Here is a 20,438-nt window from a genome sequence, read left to right as displayed (position 1 = left end):
AATTCCCGTTTGGACTTCAGCACCTCCCTGGGCCTCGGGTTCTCCCCCTGCGTCTCTGCCTGCTGCCCTCCTTAACCTCTGCTGGACTTTCACACACACACGTCTGTGGGCAGAGCCCACCCCTCCCTCTGCAGGCTTTGTTTTTATTAGCTAACCCTGCCCATGCGTCCCTGCCACCACAAGGCACTAAGGACACCCATAAATATCCACAGCTTGTCTGAAAAATGGATCTGGGCATTTAATAAATGATGGTCAATCAGGAGGGAAAAAAAAACCACCCCAATGTTTTAAAATGAAGAGCTAAAATCTTTGGGGGAATAAAAGAAGTCCTCCCTGCAGAATCTCTCCCTCTTATGCGTAGGCACTTGCTAACTGAGAGTAGTGGCACTGTGACAAAAGCAGCCAAACCAAAGGCAGGCTCTACTAAAGGAAAAGGGGGAGGGGAGTTCTTCCACTGGCCATCTGTGAAAACAAGGCATGTGGCCATTAAATGCAGAGGCTGTAAATATAAATATACACAAGCTCCACAAAGCAAATGGCAAAAAAAAAAAAAAAAAAAAAGAAAAAAAAGGTGGGGGGGGAGAAGGAGGGAACAGATAATAAGAGGATAAACTTTCAGCTCAAGTAAATAAAAATGTTTATTGCTTTGTGTTGGGAAAAACCATTTTTGATCTTTGCAGCATGCAAGCCTGACCTGTGTTTTTTAAATTAAATTTGTGGAAAGTTCCAGGAGAAATGGCAGTGGGTACAGCAGCCCTGTTGGACACGGGCTGGACCAGGCACCACCCTGCTGAGGCTGCTGGCTGCGAGTCTGACACCTGGGTGATGGAGGGGTGATGACATGATACCTGCTTGACTTGTGACACACTTTGAAAACTTTGTGCTGTGTGCTGATAGCATGAACAAAGAGGACTGCAATCCCCACACCAGAATTTCTGCTGGCAAAGACCCTCAGTGAAACAAACCTAGGCAGAGAGTAGGGAGAGGGGTACTGAGAGGGGCGTGTGCAGTTGGGAGGGTAGCACGGTGACTTTTGTGCTGTGCCAGGTCACTGTCTGCAGGACACAGCCTGGTCCCACGCTGTGCAAAGGGATCCCTGCTCACCCTGCAGGAAGAGAACAAGAACACCACTGCACTGACCAGCCCTGCTGCAGTTTGACAGGCCAGGCAGGAACAGAGCGGGCTGCAGGGTGTATCCATCACGTCTGCTGGGCTTGCAGGGAGAAGAGTGCACGTGTGTAGTACCTGTGCCTGACACAGCCTCTGCTAGCCCCTGAGGATGCTGAAGTACAATTTTCCAGTAAAATACGACAGAGATTATGAACCTGGGCAGGTTTCAACTCCTGCAAAATGATTTGGCTTATGATGTTAGTACTGTGCCTCTGGGGTAATTTTCAGTGGGTTTCTCCTGCTTGCACCAGGCCCCAGTTTTGATCATCACAACTTCCTCAGCCTGGCCTGACCCACGGCCTCTCAGTGTCTGCAGCAAGCCCAGGGTTCATCTGTTGTGCCAATCCTTCTCTTTTGTTCTCCTGTCTGCCCTTCTGTCCTGCAATTTTCTCTTGACTTTCTGGTTCAAATCTAACCATCAGGGGAAGGAAAAAAGTTATTGAAGCAAAATTCTCTACTGCAAGAAAAATTTAAATGTCATGTGTTAAACCAGCTACTCCATGTGTGTCTAGTAAAGTGAGCTCCAGTGTTTTATTTCTCAAAGGCAGCAGGAGCTGCTGGTTTGAGATTCTTAATATTTCCCTTCTTCCCAAGGGGAGAGCAGGGCCAAAATCCCTTTCAGCTCAGCAGATCACACTGGTTTCCTAAGAGTTAACTGCGCTCTCCCCATCCATCAGGCAGCCAGCGAGGCATCCGAGGCAATGATGGATGTAAAATTATTACAGGGCTGCCACCCGATCCACTTCCTGCCATTTGTAACTCACGCTGGAACCGACACACTTTTTTCATTATTAAACATCCACATTAAGTCAACATTGGTCACTGTCATTCCACGTTTGGCACTTTCTTAAGGGGAAAAGGGAGAGCTGGGGGTGGGAGTGGGAAGGATGGAGGGAGGAGGGGGCATTGGGAACGGGAGGAAAGGCATCCCGAACCCCGTGCTCCATAAGCATGAGTAATGGGCTCCGGCTCGCAATGCTGCAATAAATATTGTTACAAACAGCTATTTAGTCACTACCCAGCAGACAGGCACATGTCAGAGCCTTTTAAAAGGACAAGCAGTAACGGGGAGAACCTGCAGCACAGGTTCAGCCCCAGCCCCAGCAAGGGAAGGGGGGTGTGCTGGGATGCGCTCAGCTGGGAGCGCAGCTCCATCCCTGCACACCAGAGAGGCTCCTGGGGCTGCGCGCCCTCACCCAGCTGTCCAGCACTCGGGAGGCAGGGACAAGGAGGAAGAGGGGCTGCCTGTGTGCCCAGGGAACACCCCTGGGCCCGGAGCAGTGGGGCTCTCTGGCTGGCAGTGTGCGTGTTTGTGCTGCTGCCGCTGCAGAGGGCTCGGCAGGCTGGGTGCGTGCACACACTGCTGGCTCTCTGGGCTTGTGTACACCTCCCTTGCTGTTGTGGGGCTGAACAGAGAGCCAGAGCTCCCTGGCTGGCACTGCCTGTTGTGCTGTTTACCCCAGGTAACACTGTTTATGCATGGCACCTATCAAGCTATAATTAACTGTAGATGACAATTACAAATAAAGCTATGCTCTCGGGTTTCCAAGAAACCACAAAAACACACTCTTCTCATTTATACAAGGAAATGTTTCCAAGAAAAGCAGTGTAAAAATATGTTTTACTGCATTTGCAATTAAAATAGGTTTTAGTAAAATCCGTGTTCATAGTGATGCTCAAAGTTTTTACTGTAATCCTCTGAAAATCAAATCTGTCAAGATGGTCCAAGTTGGATGCCCAAAAAGTGACTCACCCAAATCATCTTAGCCATTTTTAAAAATCTTTTCTTATGTATGACTCCCTTTATACAGTTTGTCTCTACTTCCACAAAATTCCTGTCTGACTCCTGCCTTAGCTGGCATGTCTGGCTGTCCACAGGGATCAACCCATCTGGGAGCATGAGCAAGAAAACAGGACACGTCTGAGGAGCCCAAAGAGCTTCAGCAGAGACTCCCAAAGATGATTTCCAGCCCCAAGCCTGCCCAGCTACCCCTGGCAGACAAATCCCCACCAAGAGTCTCCCATAAAGGCTGGGAATGGTGCAGAGCCCCCCTCCACTGGAAGGCTGCAGAAGCAATTCTTGCAACAAAAAGCTCAACAGGGAATCACAGGCCCCCAAAAGCACACTACCCACTGCAGCAAAGAGGGGAGAAAAATCTGGGATTGCCCCAGCAAGTGTTTGTTACCTACAAATACTGATGTGCATTTCTAAGTACTAATATGCCCAGGGATACATAGATATACATTAGGATAAAATAGAATCATTGCATCTTAATTCCACCCCCATCTCTAAGTCTCTGGTCAGGAAGCCAAAGTGATAGACACGAAGTCTCCAAAGTTCAGGGACTGCCACTAGGGTCTGTGGTGGGACCTGGAGCTGCTGAAAAGGGAAACTCTGTAAAAAAACTGTAGCACTTTTTCTTGCTAACCAAATTCCCTAACTAACTAATTCACTGCCTCTGAAAACAGAGAGAACAGAATAAAGTTTAATTTAAAATGGCAATACTCGCTTTCCTCTCAAATCTTGCTCTTAGTGAGAAAACCTTAATGCCCTAGAGCAAAAAGACAAAAACTTTAGAGAAGATGGATTGTTTGTCTGGACATGAAGTTCACATATTAAGATAAATCACAGAATCAATTAGGTTGGAAAACACTTCTGAGATCATCGAGTTCAAATCAGTGAGCCCCAATAAAGTTCTGGCATTAATTGTATCAAAAATCCCAAAGCCTACAGTTGCTTTAGAAAAATTCTCTATTGAGCAATCCATTTTTTCTTCCTTGTAAAAGAACTCCTGTCTGCCCTCCACGAGCCTACCAGGAGGTATGAATTAGAGAGGAAAATAAACTTCAACTGAGGTTGAGGGTGTGAAGTGAAAACAGAAGGAATAAGGAGAATCCCAAGAATAGGAAAGTAACAGAATAAAGTGAATGCAGATGGTTCCACTCCTGTTACTTAATCAAAAGGCTGTGCAGAGTCACTAGAGCCAGCATAAAGTCATGTGTTAGAACAACAGCTGATCTGTATTAAAGAAGATTAACTGGCAATGCCATGGTGGAGGGCCTGGGATTATTTTATGTGCTTCCATTGCCGAACAAGCCGTCAGCACAATTACTGCCCTCCGATGTGAATGACTGATCTGTAACCACAGCTAAACAGCATGCTGCTTAGGGGCCTGGGTGCTTCATGAAGATGAATTTCCATACCATCAAAGTGCTTTTAATGGGCTTCCTGATCCAACCACAAGGCCTGCTTTGCAAGTATATAGAACTCAGGATGAAGGCTTCCTGTCCAAAAGGATTTGGTCGGTTGTCACTTGACAATTCCCAGCCAGCACAAGGGAGGAGAGGGGGGAGATAGGTAGAGTTGTCTCTGCTTTGGAGGATTTAAAAAAAAAAAAAAAAAGGAAAAAGAAAAAAAGGGTACAGATGCTTTCTGAATGCAACCAACTGCTGTATCCACAGCTGAATTCAATGCGCTTAACAAATAAGGGCAATTTAGCTATGCTTGCGAGGAATAGCTTGAGTCACTTTGCATTAGCATCTGCCTGAGTGTTAAAGTCATTTCTACATGGGGAGCACAGAAAAGGAATTTCTGCTCCGAGCATCCTTTCAAGAATGCTTAAATATTTGAATATAAATTCCTTTGTGCTTGTGATCACTTCTTCTTATATCTGACACTCTGCTTTTCCCTTTTCCCTTCTGGTGCTCTCCTCTGTGAAACGCCATAAACACGCTCTAGCCCTCTCTCTCTCTCTCCCCACAGCAGCACCCTTGCTCTCCTGAGACAGAGTGTAGGTACTGCCAGACACCCCCTACCCTGACCTCTTTTCTCCTTCCCCCTCCTCTCCAGAAAGTGATGGAATTGGAGTCATTTCTACATCACTGACAGCCGGGACAGGCCGATGGAAACAGTGCAGCGGTGAGAGACTCACAAGTACACTTAACATTCATTACACAGGCTGCTGGCTTCTCACAGCTTATTGATCAAACTCCATCTAAAACCAGGCACAATGGAAAGCCATCCAAATCAGCAATCTGCTCGTTCTGGACAATACCGTTTGACTCGCAAGCTTCCCAGGATGACTGGGTTTCAAGTTTCTGCTAAATAGCTGATCATTTTTATTCAATCTATTTATCTGCCTGTCTCAGGGCACTGCACAAGACCTTACAGCACAAGTGGTCTCAGTTAAATGCAGCTGACACCAAATGCGACAATGGGAACCGTGTTCTGTACAATGATGGCTGTGTCACCCCAGAAAATACAGCAGGGAAGGAGAGGAGCAGGGGGAAGTCTTGCTAAGCACACGATGCTGGGACATGCCAGAGCTGAGATGTGTATCTGGGGTGGCAGCATTGCAAGGACAGCTCACAGGGAACGTGGCAGCAAGCACTGGCAGGTCTATTTATCCTCCATAAGGCAAGGCAGTGCACACAGAGACATCAGGCACTTACTGAGGAAAGAAGAAAACCACGACCTCCCTGACAGGCACGGCAGAGAGAGCACACACAAATTTCACTGGAGAATACCCACTCTGTTGGTATTTTGTTATAGCACGGCTTCACAGGCCAGTCCAAGAGCAGAAGGTGGTAAGGCCCAGACGTTCTGCTGCCTCTAAGTTTCAGTGCAAATATTTGGTGCAGTTTGTGTTGTCAATTCTGTGCTTTTCAATTTTGTTCAGTCATCTAACGTGACATGACAGTGCTACATTGCAATGGTCACAAAATATCATATATGACGGCCTCACGAGGCTAAATACCCAGAAGCTGAGCCTGAGCCTCAGCAAAGCTTATGTTCCTAAAGAAGCTTCAATATTTTCAAATCCAGCTCATCTCACAAACACGTGTAAGCATTTCCATAAAGCAAGATTTCCACTTAGACCCAGAGATTTCCAAGATCACCTTCTCTTAATACACGTTGACAGGCTGGAACAGAGAATTAGTGGTCTCCAAAGTTCTCGTGAGGGCTTTAACTATCTCTGCCTCCTCCCCACTCTCCCCCAGGGGTCTCCAGGTCTCTCTGTCATGTCATCTTTTGGCTTTTCACTGTTTTTGAACTATTCTCTTTCAAAAATGGGGAAGGAAAAATAGAAGAAGAAGAAGGAGGAAGAGAATGTGTGTATCTGTAGGGAGAGGCAAAAGAACACTCTGGCCCTTTGCAGAAGGAGTCTGGGACACTCACTTTTTCTGTCCTGCAGTTATTGAGACCCAGGCTGTTGACCACAGCCACCTTCCCATCCAGCACCTGCTGCTCCCTCCGTAGCTGCTCCTTCATCTGCCGGGCCTCCTGGATGGCCTTGGTGACAGCATCGTGGTCATTTAAATAACCTGGCACGGGACAGAAGAAAGGATGTCTTAAAAACCAGAGAGTCACAGGAAAACACTTCAGCTCCCATCAGCGGATTGCAGTTTATCATTATTAATGAGAACGAGTTGAACGGCAATGCCCACAAACCTGTCTGTGCTCTGTAATTCCGCTGCTGTTATGATAGAGCCACCTGGACACAGAGCCTGAGAAACCTCGGTGCCAAAATCCTCACTGCTGCTATTGGATCCCATTAGTTTCAATATTTCCCTGACACTGCAGAGGCTGGCCCTGTGGTTTGCATGCGGCAGGATGGAACTGGGTACGAGTTAGGGGAAGCTTTGATCACGCCAGCAATCCCAAACTCCTAAAATAGACCGCTTCATTCTTCCCCTTCTTCCAACTTGTGAATACATTAAAATAAACCACAGGTGGCGGTGGTTTGCTATACATATGAAATGCATAATGGCTGAGAAGAAAAACCTCATCCACTGAACACTCCCCACCACCACCTGTCATTCATAAATGTACAAGAAACCACAGCTACACGGACCTACATTCCCACTCCTATTCATGCTGCTAATAGTAGGTCAAATGTCCACTGTTTTGCTGCAAATTCACAGCCTAGGGCTTAGCCTTAGTAGTCACTGAATTATTTCCTTTTAAAATGTTACAAGCATCGCCGGCACAGCTAATACTATTTAATTTTCAATGTGACACTTTGTCATTTTTTTCCTTTAGCGTACCGTAGATTATACTTATTATGATCTGCATGTGATTTGTGGGGTAGAATACTGATGGGAGACTCCAAGCCCCAGTCTATTTTTCAGATATTAAAGTAGAGGCTAATATCTATCAACCTCCCTCTCCCCCTCCACATCCCCACACGTGTGCACACACGCACACACACACACGCACACACACACACTTCTTTCTGTCTTTTAACTAGGGCATAAAAACGGCATAAAATGAATCTGTAATATGAAATTGCCCAGAAAAGGGACTTCTGTTTGTGACATGAGGCTAAATCTAACCAGATCCATTGGTGAATTGTGACAGATGGAGGGACTGTGAGACAGAAGGCAGGCACTAATCACACACAAAATGACCGGCTTGCCTCAACATGTTCCATGGATTCCAGCAAACTTTACACCCTAATCCATTTTTAGAACAAAAAACATCTGGGCCATAAATCCTCTAATCTGCCAAAACACGCTATTAAATCCCATGATTTGTTGAAAAACACTAAGATTAAAGAAAGGAAATATAAAATGGCTAACTGCCGTGTTAGGAAAGTGTTATTAATACTCTTTCTTTGTCTCAATTATGAATGTTCTGTTCCTAAAGAGCCTTGTCTAATCATGTCAGATTACACATCCCTGTTGTATTGCTAGACTCTTCTATCTGATCTGCTGATTGCCAAAAAATGCAGGACATTGTCTTGCTGCTCGAAACATTTCTGGGGAAGAAGCTGATGTCAGATTAGTTCAGTGCTGCGCTGCTGTCAGGATTTTAGCTTGGTTTGGGGTTTTGTTGTTGGTTTTTCTTGACTGTGGATAGAGTGGGACTGACATTCCCATCTTCCTTGGAGAACAACAGCTAGAAAGGAAAGTTCCTGTGCAGTTTGACTGTTGGTAATTGTACTAACAGCTAGATTTTGGCTAAAACCCTGGGAACACTGAGAGTTTTCTATGAAATAACTTGATCTACATTGCTTTCATTAAATGACCCAGTTCAGTAATTCCCAGCCAATGGAATTCCAGTAATTCCAGTTTTCCCAGCATAAGGAAGAATATAGCCTGCACCAGCACAGCTGATTTTCCTTTTTTTTTTTTTAATCTCCATTTTACCAACTTGCCTGATTTCTTCCCCAGTTTGCATCTGTTAACCTTTGCATCTGATCAACCTTGCATGTAGTCAGAATAAATTAAAAAGGAAGCAAATAAACAAACAAACAGCAGTATTAGTGCTGCTTTTGCTGTTGTCTAGGTATAATGCTTTCAGTCTGTAACAGAGCCAAATTTGCCTAGGAGCTGGAATTCATGCCCTTCTCCAGACTATTTGGCTTTTCCTGAATACTGCTATCTTTGAGACAGTTTGGCACATGACAGTGAATAAAAGCAAGCACTCCTTATGTTTTTCAGTAGCTGCCAAGATGCTGGTGTGCAGGGAAATGATTAATATAGAAGCGAGTTGAATGTAAATTATTGTTGTTTAGGGTAGGTGGTGAATTATTGACAGAGAGGGGAACTGCATTACATAAAATGAACTTAGTTCCAAGGATTGCCAAACTAGCACGGAGATGTTGCAGATAATGGCAAAGAGCAGAGAGAAGTTGTTTCTGTTTTTAGTACACGGACATATGCCTGTTCCCAAAAAGAAATGCTTGGATTTAGAGTCCTACATGAAGCCATGACATTTGTGACTGCTCAGTCTGTGGCGCAGTTTCCGTGCTGTGGGGATGGCTCGGGAAAGGGCTGTGGAGCTGTTTGCCTGAGTGCAGCCCTGCTGATAATCCCTGTGGCTCTGAGCTCGTGTCCCCACGGAAAGCTGAGCAATACTTAGGCATTTCCATGCCCGGGGAGCCGAGGAGCCTGAAGGGCTGAGCAGAGAAGGGTTTAATTTGCAGTCGTGGTGGCCAGAAGGGACAGCCCTGCTGCGCACAGGCAAGGTGGGCTGTGCACACCTAGGGCAGGCAGCTTGTGACAGCTCCAGTCACTCCAGAGGTGGAGGTGTCTGACAAGTGGCTGAGTGCATCCCAGGGGCTCTTTGTGGAGGGATTTATCACTCGGGAGGAGAAAGTGATCCAGCTTCCCCACCACGACAGGGACCTTTGTAGCTTTGCTGAAAACACTGCCCAAGTTTCTCCTGGCGCAGCTCCTGCTGGAGGCTGACACGGGATTTCACTCCAGCTCACCAGTTTCACCAGGGCCATGAGTCCTGCTTGCTGTGATCAGGGTGGATCTGACCTAGCAGTGAGCAGGAGACTGTGCAGGGAGTTGGGGAGCTTTTCCTTCTTGCAGTCCTCCATTAAAGGATAAACCTTTGCTGGAAGTGTCCATCCAGCTCCTGCACCAGCTAAAGACAGCTTATCTTACACATACAGCATGCACAGAGATACTGCTCAGCAACCTCAAAAAGTCACTTTCTATATTTGTAGCAGAGAGATATCAGCAGTGAACTCTATGTCATTAACAATAACTTAAATATGTTATCTTTTGCTCCACAGTTTTCCATGGTTTATTAATGGTATAACACATTAATTCTTCTTACAAGAGTGACCTTTAAAGCTCTGTTCATCCTCACAGCTTTTATCCAATTACATTATCACTCATTAAAGGTACAGCGTTTCAAAACCTGCACCTTGTTAAAAGAAGTAAATTGCAGGGTCTCAAACCTACGGAAAATACCCGGTGTGCAGGGAAAGAGGATTGGAAAGGGGAGAACAAGAGATGCCTTGCCACTGAAATGCGAGTCAGATGCTTAACTTCCCATGGAAATACAATGTTCTCTCCACTGAAGGACCAAAAATCCAATGTGAAAAAAATGAAATTCAACGCATTGTGCATGGAGAGCAGCAGGGTCAAGCAAATTGAAGATAAAATGCATTACTGTGCATCATAGTTAGAGAGCGCAGGGTAAATGACAATACAGACATTAACACTTAGTAATGTGATATTTTAGAAATATTTATATGATTGTAATGTGTCATACCAAAGAAATATGACTGCATAGCACGGCTGTATCACAGACAGAGCTTCTGATAGGTTTGACCTGTGGCTTCTTTTGGGGTTTTCTGTGCTACCCCTGAAAGTGGCCAGGCAGGAGATGCTTTAGGAGACAGCAGAAAAAGTACATCTGCCTCAGTCAATTCCCAAAACAGAGCTTGGTTTACATAATGGAACCGTGATCCAGGTTATATTTAATCACTTCATGGAATGTGTACACATTTTCCTTACACACACAAAGGACAGTCCCTGTACCACATCAGATTTATGGAATTAGCAGTAAGACTGTTACTATTTAAATGGTCCTTAGGCAAAGACATAATTTTGGCTGGAGGAGGAACTATCACTATATTTCTGAAATGATGTTAAAAACAGCCAGTCAAGACTTTTTGCAACATAGAACAACAAAACTGGGATTTTCTTGAATGAATCTGGTGATTGTTTTGCTTATTACAGCAAGGTAAAATAATATTCCATTCAGCACTTGGATGGACTGAGGATTAAACTTGTAATTTTGGAAAGATGTAGACTTTTAACTGTAAGGGATGTTTCTGAAAGCTCCTGCATCACTTTTAGGTGACATGGTCCAACACCATGGGTCTCCAGTGCCCACCATGAGCAGGTGTCTGTCGCATGTGCCATTTAAACCAGCAGCCATCAGAAGTCAAAGCAGCCTCTGAAATGACACAGGCCTTTGCTTCCTGACTCTGTAGGACAGCCTCTGAGCTTCTGCACCCACACCAGGCCAGGGAGCATGATGGCCAGCTCTGGGAACACTGCCTGGCACCGGCTGATCAAAACCCCTTCCCAGCAGGACCTGCCCCTTGCTCTGAGGGGGACACATGGGGCTGGGGGGACACACAGGATAGAAGGGGACACACAGAGCACCCAGTGGGACACACAGAGCACCCAGTGGGACACACAGAGCACTGAGTGGGACACACAGAGCACCCAGTGGGACACACAGGGCTGAGCTCACCTATTGTGTTGGCTCTGGCCGAAGGACTCGCTAGTGTTGCTGGCACGGAGGACTTTAGCGAGCTGGCCCCACTGTTTATTCTCAGAGCTGGCATGTGAGGAGACGTGGGGGATGTGGGAGATTTGCCATCAGATGTCTTGGGTTTGGCTGAAAGGTTCAGAGGCTGGGCCACTTCATCCTGTGAAAGCAGAGGAGGGAAGAGCGTTATCACCCAAGTGCTGCTGGCACAGCTCTGCCCCAGCCACGGCAGCGGCTGCGGCTCTCATGGGCTCCCCAAGCTGAGAGCTCCTATCACACACACGAAGATCAGATGTGATACCATCTTGTCACTCCAGCTCGGAACTGCAGTGACTGATACACTGGAAAATTAGTGTGACATGATCAGAGAACATCATCCCTTTGCACTGTCTCCCAAGAAATTATTCCCATCAGCAAGACATTCGCTTCCATTGTGAAAATAAAGAGCACTTTCACAGTTGTACTTTATTTTGAATCTTATATTCATTAATGAAGTAAAAACTGAAGACCATCTTCACTAACACTCAACCACCACTAGCCAAACTGGGCAAACAAGTGAATGAGGGTTCACTTGGGTTTTTTAATGGTCTTTTTTTTTTTGTGCACCTTTTCTTTGGGTTTTTCTTTTGTTTTAACTTGTATTTTCCCCTAAACTTCCCAGACCTAGAATTCCAAGCACAAAAACACGATAGGAAATAAATACTTCTCTTCCACCTTAACAAAACCTGACACAATAACCTGGCTAGTTCTGAACACACCCCTAGATGTTTTTATCTGGTGCAAAGCTGAACTTCTAGATTTAAGCAATTATTATTATTATGTGAAAACAGAAAAATTGGTGACATTTTTTTGCAGGGTAATGGAATTACTCCTAAACCTGGCTTGATTACAGACAAGAGTGACAGACAGTGCTATAAAAAACATTAAAATGCCAAGTAATGTACTTTTGTTTCACAGAAGTAAAATACAGTAAGAAAAAGAAAACCCGACAGAGAAGGGAGAAAAGGATTTTCAACAAGGGGAACATTTTAGAAGTGATTTTAACTGACTTTTAAATAAGCAGAACTAACGGATGTGATATTAGATCAAATCATCACATAATAGCTTGGCTCCTGTCTGACACTGTGACTCAGGAAAGCCATCCTTTAGCCACGAGAAGGGCTTCCTCAGACAACTGGGCTCCAGCCCCGGGCACCGAAGAAGCTGATTCTGGTCCCCCTAAATTGTAACTACGCCTAGTTTTATAGAATTATTCCTGACTGACTTACAATGATGCAAAGCTGAGTGAGATCAGACTCAGCTTTTGGTTTTTGTGGGGTTTTTTTGGTGTTTGAGTGTTTTACTGCAACCACCGAAGTCTCTGTATCTGTCATGTCACAGTGATTCTCTTGCACACAGGGGGGTGTGCTGCAGGAAAGAGGGAATTTTACAGCTGCTACTGCTCGTGGAAGTACGATGGAGATGTCTCCAAACATGAAGACAACTCTGCAAAGCTCTGTCATGCAACTTTTCCATTGCCTCTGAGCAAAGCACCTTTGTTCTATTTGATTATATTTCTACATTTGCTTATATTTCTACACAGTTTTGAGACAGTCATAGCAGATAAACGTTATCAGAGGCATAGTGGACAAAGCTGTCATCCTTAAAGTGATGCTGAAGCCATCCCAGAGGCAACTTGTGCATAAAATAAATGGGAAAAAAATCAGTGCATAGAATTGCCTTAGGAGCCTACATACTGTACTCCCAGAAGTGAATTAGGTACCTAGATGGCAGAGTTCTGTTGATCTTCCAGGAGATTCAGGCTGCAGGGTTAAAAATGTCACCAGTAAAACTGGCATTCGACATTTTTAGAAGGGATTTGTTACTTTACAGAAATACAAATCCATTGTAGTAGAATACAACAGATAAAGATAAAATAAAATACCAGCCAAATGGAAGGGGACTTGCTTTGCTAGTCCCCTGATTTCAATTAAAAAATAAAGAAGTCTCACAACAGTCCAACTATAATGCTGTGAAATTGGTACTGAGTCAGTTGCATGAAAGTTTTGAGTACAAACGAGCCAACAAACCAACCAGAGACAGCGACCCTGTGCCAGAGCAGGATCCCTGAACAGCAAAGCCATGCATTTATCTGGAATTCAGCCTGAGAAGCAAAGCAAACCTGCCCACAGACTGGTTTCAGCTCAGCCCAAGAGGGTTTGGCTTCCATGCACGTTGGATTCTCGACCTCTGCTGAAAGCCTCACCAACAGGGGCTGATCCATGTCAGATGTGGAGCAGAAAGCTGCAAGGTGCTCCCTGCCCAGCAGAAACCTGACAGAGCAGCAGCAGCTCAGCAGCAAGTCCTGATGGGGATGGCTCTCACCCCTGGCAAAAGCAGCATGGCTCCCAACCCACACCCCATTGAGGAAGGCTTTTTCAATCTCATCCTCAGTCCCTCAGCTGTCCAATCCCTATAAAGCTTCCTTCCTTCCCTCCTCTTGCTCCCTCTCCCTTTTCTCAGCTCTTCTGTTCCCTTCTCTTTAACCTGGTGTGAAGGCAAGGTCCTGTCCAGCCCCACTACACAAGGGTGGCTCTGATCTCCTTTAATGCAAGTGTTTTCTTCCCACTGTAGGCATCCAGCAATGAGGCTGTTTGTGTTGCGGCTGTTCTCGGTAGCAAGAATGCTCCTCTTCATTCCAGTCAGCACAGCCTTCTCTGAAGCCAAGAAATGTAAGGCCTTGTGGAAATAATAGAAGTCGACAGCTCCAGAGCTGATAAATGTCATCCCAAATTGCCCCTTCATTCACTTTCATTGTGTGCTCAGGCTAATGGTAAATTAATCGGAGGTCACAGAAGCTTGGTTCTCATAAAGGAGGATAAGTAAACAATTTTCAGCTATTATATATATTTACAAAATGATACTACTTCACTGTTTGGTCTTCATAACATTTCTACTTCTGTTATTTCCAAGAGCATTCTCAAATCCTCGCTGGAAGTCAAACGCATTAAAAATCCTGCCTTGCATCACGATTTGGTAATGACTTCAGCCATTTCCTTTACAATATGGAACTACACTGATTTATTCCAAAGGACTAAAAAATATCTGGAGGACAAGTAATAACATACAATTGTGTTAAGTGTGAAGATGGCTGTTAGGATCTTCGCTCCAGTCAGTGAAACATCTCACTCTTTTCCCTTTCTGCAGCCATAAACTCAGAATCCTCTGCTCTTCCAGCTTAAATCAAGAACTGCACTGTCTTCATCATTGATCTGAGCCTGTGTAACCCCAATCAGAATTAGATGCTAGTCTGCCTTTATTTTTTAACTACAGAATCTCCCAGCTAACATTGTGCCACATGACAGATTAGCAGAATTTTCCCAATTATGCCAGACTGCTCAGGCAAGTAAGAGACGTAAAAGATAAAGCCCAGATGTAGCATCTTCACTTCAGGTAGATGGTATCTTTCAACAGCCAGGAGATTTGATTTTACGCAGTGGATCACAGAATCTAGAATTACTCCCTGCACTCAGTTTTTATTAGAGAAAGCATTGATTGGTCCCTGCCTTTTTTTGAAATGCAGCTATTCTAAGATGACATTGATAAGGTGGGTTTTTTCCCCAAGCCAGGATGTTTTAAAGAGTTAAAGTCAAACTTTTTTTTTATGTATCAGCCAAAACATTAATGCTGAGACTACAAGACGTTAAGACCCAAAAGGCTTGTAATAATATAAACACAGATGTGATGAAAATAAAATATGACCTTGATTAAAGGTTATGAAATGCCTCTTTAAAAGTAGCACATTTGTCTTACAAAACAAAATACACACACGCACAAAATAAGTGTAGAGAATAAAGCATAAGCAAAAACACAGGAAGAGGGGCTAATGAAATGTACCCACAAAAAGCAAAGCACTGGCAAAGAGATTCCCATCCCCTGCATCACAGCTGGGTCACAACAGCTGCTGCTTCAGGGAGAACTGATTTGCTTCCCAGGACTGGAAGACTCATTAACCAAAACTTGAATTCAGGGAACTTTAAATCCTTGATTTCCTCTAGTTTTTTCCCCAGCTTGTATCTAGGTATTTGAGGAAAGAAAGAACCCTCCACCTACACCAGGATTTGGGGGGTAAGTGAAATATTCAAGAGCTGTATTTTGTAGCTTCACTCAGCCTGGATTAGTGAAACTCTGAGCTGTCACACTTCAAACTTCAGACACAGAAAATGTCCAAGTGCCTGACATGCCACACAAACAGACATGCTGCTGGCAAGCTGAGTGTGGATCACGCTGCTGTTAGAAGGTTTGCTTGGTCCTTCGGGAAGGTAAAATGCTATAGGTTAACACAAAGTGCTTATTGACATGGAGGAAAAGTGAGAGAGGGGGAAAAGGAAGGGATTTGGCCACAGCCAGGCAGGGACAGCAGCAGAGCTTCAGACAGACCCAGGAATTGTGACTCTCAGTCACCAGCCTTGGAATAGCTGGCTGAAATGTGTCTCTGCTAATCTTGCCATCATGCTGTCTCTATTTACTTCCTCCTAGGATAAAAGGTTAATTCAACTCCACGGAGAATAGATATGGGAAAAGAAGGGGATAAAATCTGATTTGGAGAAACTCTCTAAACCATTTATTAAAAATGGCACTATTTCAACACCAAGAGCTGAATAAAAGACTGATAGCCCACATGAATGAACCAGCCTCAGAGAATGAAAAAGGGGGGGTAGGGCTGGTGGTGAAGAACCCAGACAATCCATTAGGGTTTGATAATCTCACTCCTTTTCACACATTTTAGAGTTAGTGCACTATTAAAACACAGTTCCTGAATTGCTGTCCTGCCATCCAAACCCGAGTGCTGGATCCCACGGCGGCACACGCCGCAAGCCCAGGTCGCAGGGTTTATTACAAAACCATGGACTGCTCTGCCTATCATCTGACTGGCAACACAAATGTGCTTAAATGACCTGGCTTAAGCACAGCCCAGCCTGCTCTGCTAAAGAGGCTTTTCATGACCTCTGGGAACACATTCACCACATCTTGCTGCCTATTTAAATGACCTTGACAGTACAAATTACAGCCAAATGAGTTAGAAATAAGAAGCCAGGGAGGGGGGCTTCTACAAGATTGCCTCTGCCACCTCAACAGAAACAAAGCCTCACTCCCCCACCCTGGTTCTGTTTCCTGGAGATCTTAATTTCAATAGAAATGCAAAATATGGAGCACTCACTGGCATGTCTGGGGCAGAAGACAATGATGCCATTGTTGCCCACGGAACAATGCAGCCACTCAGTGGCTTATCCAGACTCCTGCTTATCCAAAAACGTCTAACCAAAATAAGGAACAACAGCAGAGATGCAAAGAAAATCCTCTGGAATCAGTGTCCCTCAAGACTACAGCTGTCCACACGCTCACACAAAGACAATGGCAGCTTCCTTCACATCCCCTCCCCTTCTCCTGAAGCCACTCGTGGTGGAACTATCCGGAGTGATAACAAGAAGCCAAGAGGTAAAGGCAGTTGTGAAACATGTATAAATGAATCATGCTGCTGATATTATCCTCACTGATGAAATAATTGTATTAAATTAAGCAGGGATGTTCACATGACAGGATGGGTGAATTAGATAATGCTCATCTGCAGCTGTACCTCCTCCTGCCACTTCTCAAGTTTTGATTAAGAATAATGCGTCCCTTCCTGCAAAGGTGGAAATTTCTCTAACTACGTAGAAAAACACCTACGAGACATAAAACCAGGTACCTTGGTTAGGATACTGTAATAAACACAACAGAGTAATTCTTCAGGTTCAGAGGAGTCACTTCATCGTATTCTTGCCCACAAGTTTCAGCACCGGGAGCAGAAGGCACGACCAGGCTCTGCTTAGAAGGGAAAAGGCACTGAAGAGAAGGATGAGGGCAGGCATGAGGAGCAGTCGTGTTCTTTCCTTCTGGTTCTGCACAGACATTTACTTCTGGGATGGTGCAGAAGGATCTCTGCCTGGATTTTTTTTTTCTATACCCAGAACAGCTTTTTTCATTTTGCCTTTTTTTTTTTTTTTTAATTTCTTTTTATTTTTTCCTTTTTTTAATGGTGTTCCTTTGCTGAGTCTCTTCCCCTGCATGAGTTTCTCTCGGGAGGCAGGTACTTTCTGGACTCAGAGCATGTTATCCAACCCAAGTTAGTACTTTACTGACACTGCCCAAATACTCCAATACCTATTCGTGGGACTCAAAGGGGGAAGCTGAGCTGCCTTGCACTAGTGCCAGATCCTCCTTCTGTTCTCTGCTCTGCATGTAGGGAACTACTCAGGGAATAAATTACTCCCAGAGGCTGATTTACACCCTGGGAGGATTACTGCACAGCCCCCATCCTTGTTCATGGAGAAAAGGGGTTCAGGAACACAGGAGGTGAATCTGTCCTGTAGCACCTGGGGCAGAGAGGGCTTCTCCCCCAGTCTTCTTCTGCAACCCTAGGGACACTCAGTGAGGATATCCTGGGTTTTCCTCTCAGAGAGATCCCTACCATCCTCCCCTTTCCTTTTTCTCACAGGAAGTGGAGCTGCAGGAAAGAAGTCAGCCACCATAAAGATGGATTTGCTGCCCTGCAAAGCCCAGGCTCTGATTTTGTCTGCTCTGCACACTGTCACAGTAAAAACCAGAGGGCTGCTGGGTGGTTTTCACTTTGTATTTAGCAGTCCTGCTTCCCAGAGCTGGATGCACAATTCCCCCACAGACACAGAAGGACAAAAGAGGAACATGCAGAATGACCTGTTCATGAGATGGCAGACTCCTTCCCCTCACACCTTCGTGTGTGACACACAGCACTCACTCACAGCACCCATCCTGTCAGGCACAGAGCACAGGGGCTGAAATAACAGAGGAGAAACCACAACATTCTGGGATCACCTTAGCCCTCCTGCTAGCCCAGCCACGAAGGGTGGGATGTCTGAGCTGCAGGGCAGCCCAAAAGCAGTGCCTAGGGAGAGAACTACAGCTCTGCTCTCCAGAGTGTGTGCCCAGGGATGGCCTGGGACAAAGGCCTCCCTTCTGCGCAGCATCTGCTCACACCGCTGAACACAGAAACTCTTCAAAGGTCTGCAGGGACCCCTGCACTGGGACCTTGCCCTCTGGGGCCCTGTGGAGCACAAGGCAGGCTGCTTGGCCAAGAGAACACAGCAGGACATGCAGCTGAGCAGAATGAACAGCCTGCTCCGTGTTTACCGAAAACTCATCTGTTTAGTTTCACAGATCTTCAGAGACAAATCCTCCAAAGCACACTTGCAGCTTCTGGCTGGCTTTGGACTGCCAAAATGCCCAACCATCCTTGTGAACTCTGCTCGTAATCTCCACAGACAAACAGCACAATGTGTCTGAGGAAAGCAGCCAGTATGAGATTTCTAGGCTCATTTCCCTTCACCATGAGTTTTCAGTCCCACCAACCTCTAGAGAAACCAGATGAGTTATGGATGCTTATCCCAATGCAGATCCTAACTTTAGGCATTTGTTTTCATCCACACAGAAGTAAATTGCTTAGTTCTATCACCGTTATTCTTCTAACTGGGCATTTGCTCTTCTGTTTGACTGGAACCAGCAGAAGTGAGAGCTGCTCACACCTTGCTGAGAGGACCCAGTAAGAGGATTTTCAGTACAGCATGAAAATAAACTGCAGGGACAAAGAGCTTTTAGCCTTTACTTGCACCTAATAGTGAAAAACCTCCTTCCCCTTCTGCATCTGTAAGTGAGGGAAAATTTAACTCAGCAGCCTCAAATACAGAAAAGCCCCAGTGAAGCTGCTTGGAGCAAATCTTGCCAGGCTCATCCTGAAATGGGAAGGGTCCATGTTGAGGAAGGATAAAACAGGAGCCAGGGCAGCAAGACTATTCACTTGGGATTCTCCTTGTCTGGCTTCATGCCAAACCCGGGTCCTGCTGATGGCTTTTTGCATCTATTGTTCAGCTGAATTTCCCACATCACTGCTCCACCTGTTTATTTGGTATAACGTTATTTATTGATAAATAGCCTCAGGTCAGAGGCTAAGCAGGGGGAGTGATTCAGGCACAGCTCAGCAGCGACTGATGCAGACACTGCAAATCTGCAGGGGAAGATGACAAATGATTTTTCACAATTTTCACCATGAAAATCACATCACATGCTGTAAAAATCATTAGAAAGTATCACAAAATTGTGGGGCAAAGGAAGGGAAAGGATTCTTCCTATGAAGACTGCTTGTCCCAAACTGCCCCCACTGAAATACATGGCAACCAGTAAAGTACAGGAGGGGAAAAACATCACTTCTCCAGTGTACCGTAGGAAATATTAATTAATTAGAGCTCATAATTACTCTGACAGCTTTTGCCTTATTTTACAGCTGGGAAGAATAAGGCACAAAGTGGCTAAATGATTTGCCTAATCTCACAGAGTGAGTAAGCAGCTGAGTCACGAGGAAGAGCAGAGCCACTCTTCCTCAGAGCAGCATCTGGGAGCTCCTTTGATACTGCACTAGCCTCCTAAAATGTCCAGCTGCTTCAAAACAAGTTGCAAGAAAAGCAGACAGAGGTCAGACAGCTTGATCCGTGGTTATCTAGTCCTGAAACTGTGCTGGGTAGAAACTGTAGGGGTCTGTGCCCCAGTTAATTTTGTTTTTTTAAATCCTTTCTGCATCATTCTGTCCCAATAAGACCCAGAAGGCAGAAGATGTGGAGTTGTGTCCTTATGAATGCCCTCTTCCACCCATAACAATGCTGTTGAAAAAATGGAAATAGACATTGCAGGGGATTTTGTTCCTGCCTAAACTGAACCTCGAGTTCCACCTTCCAAGGAATAATCCCCAGCAAATGTTATGCAGAATGAACAGCAATAAAAACAACAAACCTGCAAGGATGGGGAGAGACTTGGAAGGAAATAAAACAAGGACCTGCAAAGCCAAACAGCATTACAAACTGGTACATTTTAAATGAACAACAAGAAAACAGAAGCCACAGTGATCAAAGCCTCCCACCTCCTCTCTGTGGTGGATGACACCTTCGCTGGGAGCACACCACCACCTCTAACCCCACACCTGCAAAAGGAATTAATTTCAAAAAGAATACAGACCAAAGAGAACCATATCAAAACAAATTAGCAACAGACCCCTCATCCTGCTGTGGTCAGGCAGGAGAGGCAGGGATGCTCACAGTTGCTAAGATTCAGGGGGAAAAAAGACAAAACAAAACCAATCCTCCCCCCACCCCTCAAAAAAAAACCAAAACCAAAACCAACCAACCAAAAAAAAAAA

At 45.1% G+C, this 20,438-nt stretch overlaps 1 protein-coding gene across 14 annotated transcripts in view; it reads right to left on the bottom strand.

The window, feature by feature from the left end:
- SOX5 (SRY-box transcription factor 5) overlaps positions 1-20,438 on the bottom strand; it is a 281,758-nt gene that overhangs the window by 22,071 nt on the left and 239,249 nt on the right. For all 14 annotated transcript variants that reach the window (XM_038155101.1, XM_038155100.1, XM_038155099.1 and 11 more), the window contains 2 exons: positions 11,180-11,357; positions 6,350-6,495 (listed from right to left, as the gene is read on the bottom strand). In XM_038155101.1, the coding sequence (XP_038011029.1) occupies positions 6,350-6,495; positions 11,180-11,357 (324 nt within the window). The remainder of the gene's footprint in view (positions 1-6,349; positions 6,496-11,179; positions 11,358-20,438) is intronic.

Source organism: Motacilla alba, chromosome 1A (assembly GCF_015832195.1).
Source record: "Motacilla alba alba isolate MOTALB_02 chromosome 1A, Motacilla_alba_V1.0_pri, whole genome shotgun sequence".
Classification (NCBI taxonomy): Eukaryota; Metazoa; Chordata; class Aves; order Passeriformes; family Motacillidae; genus Motacilla; species Motacilla alba.
The sequence above is the reverse complement of the archived record's forward strand: the minus strand, read 5'-3'. Positions and strand labels throughout refer to the sequence as shown.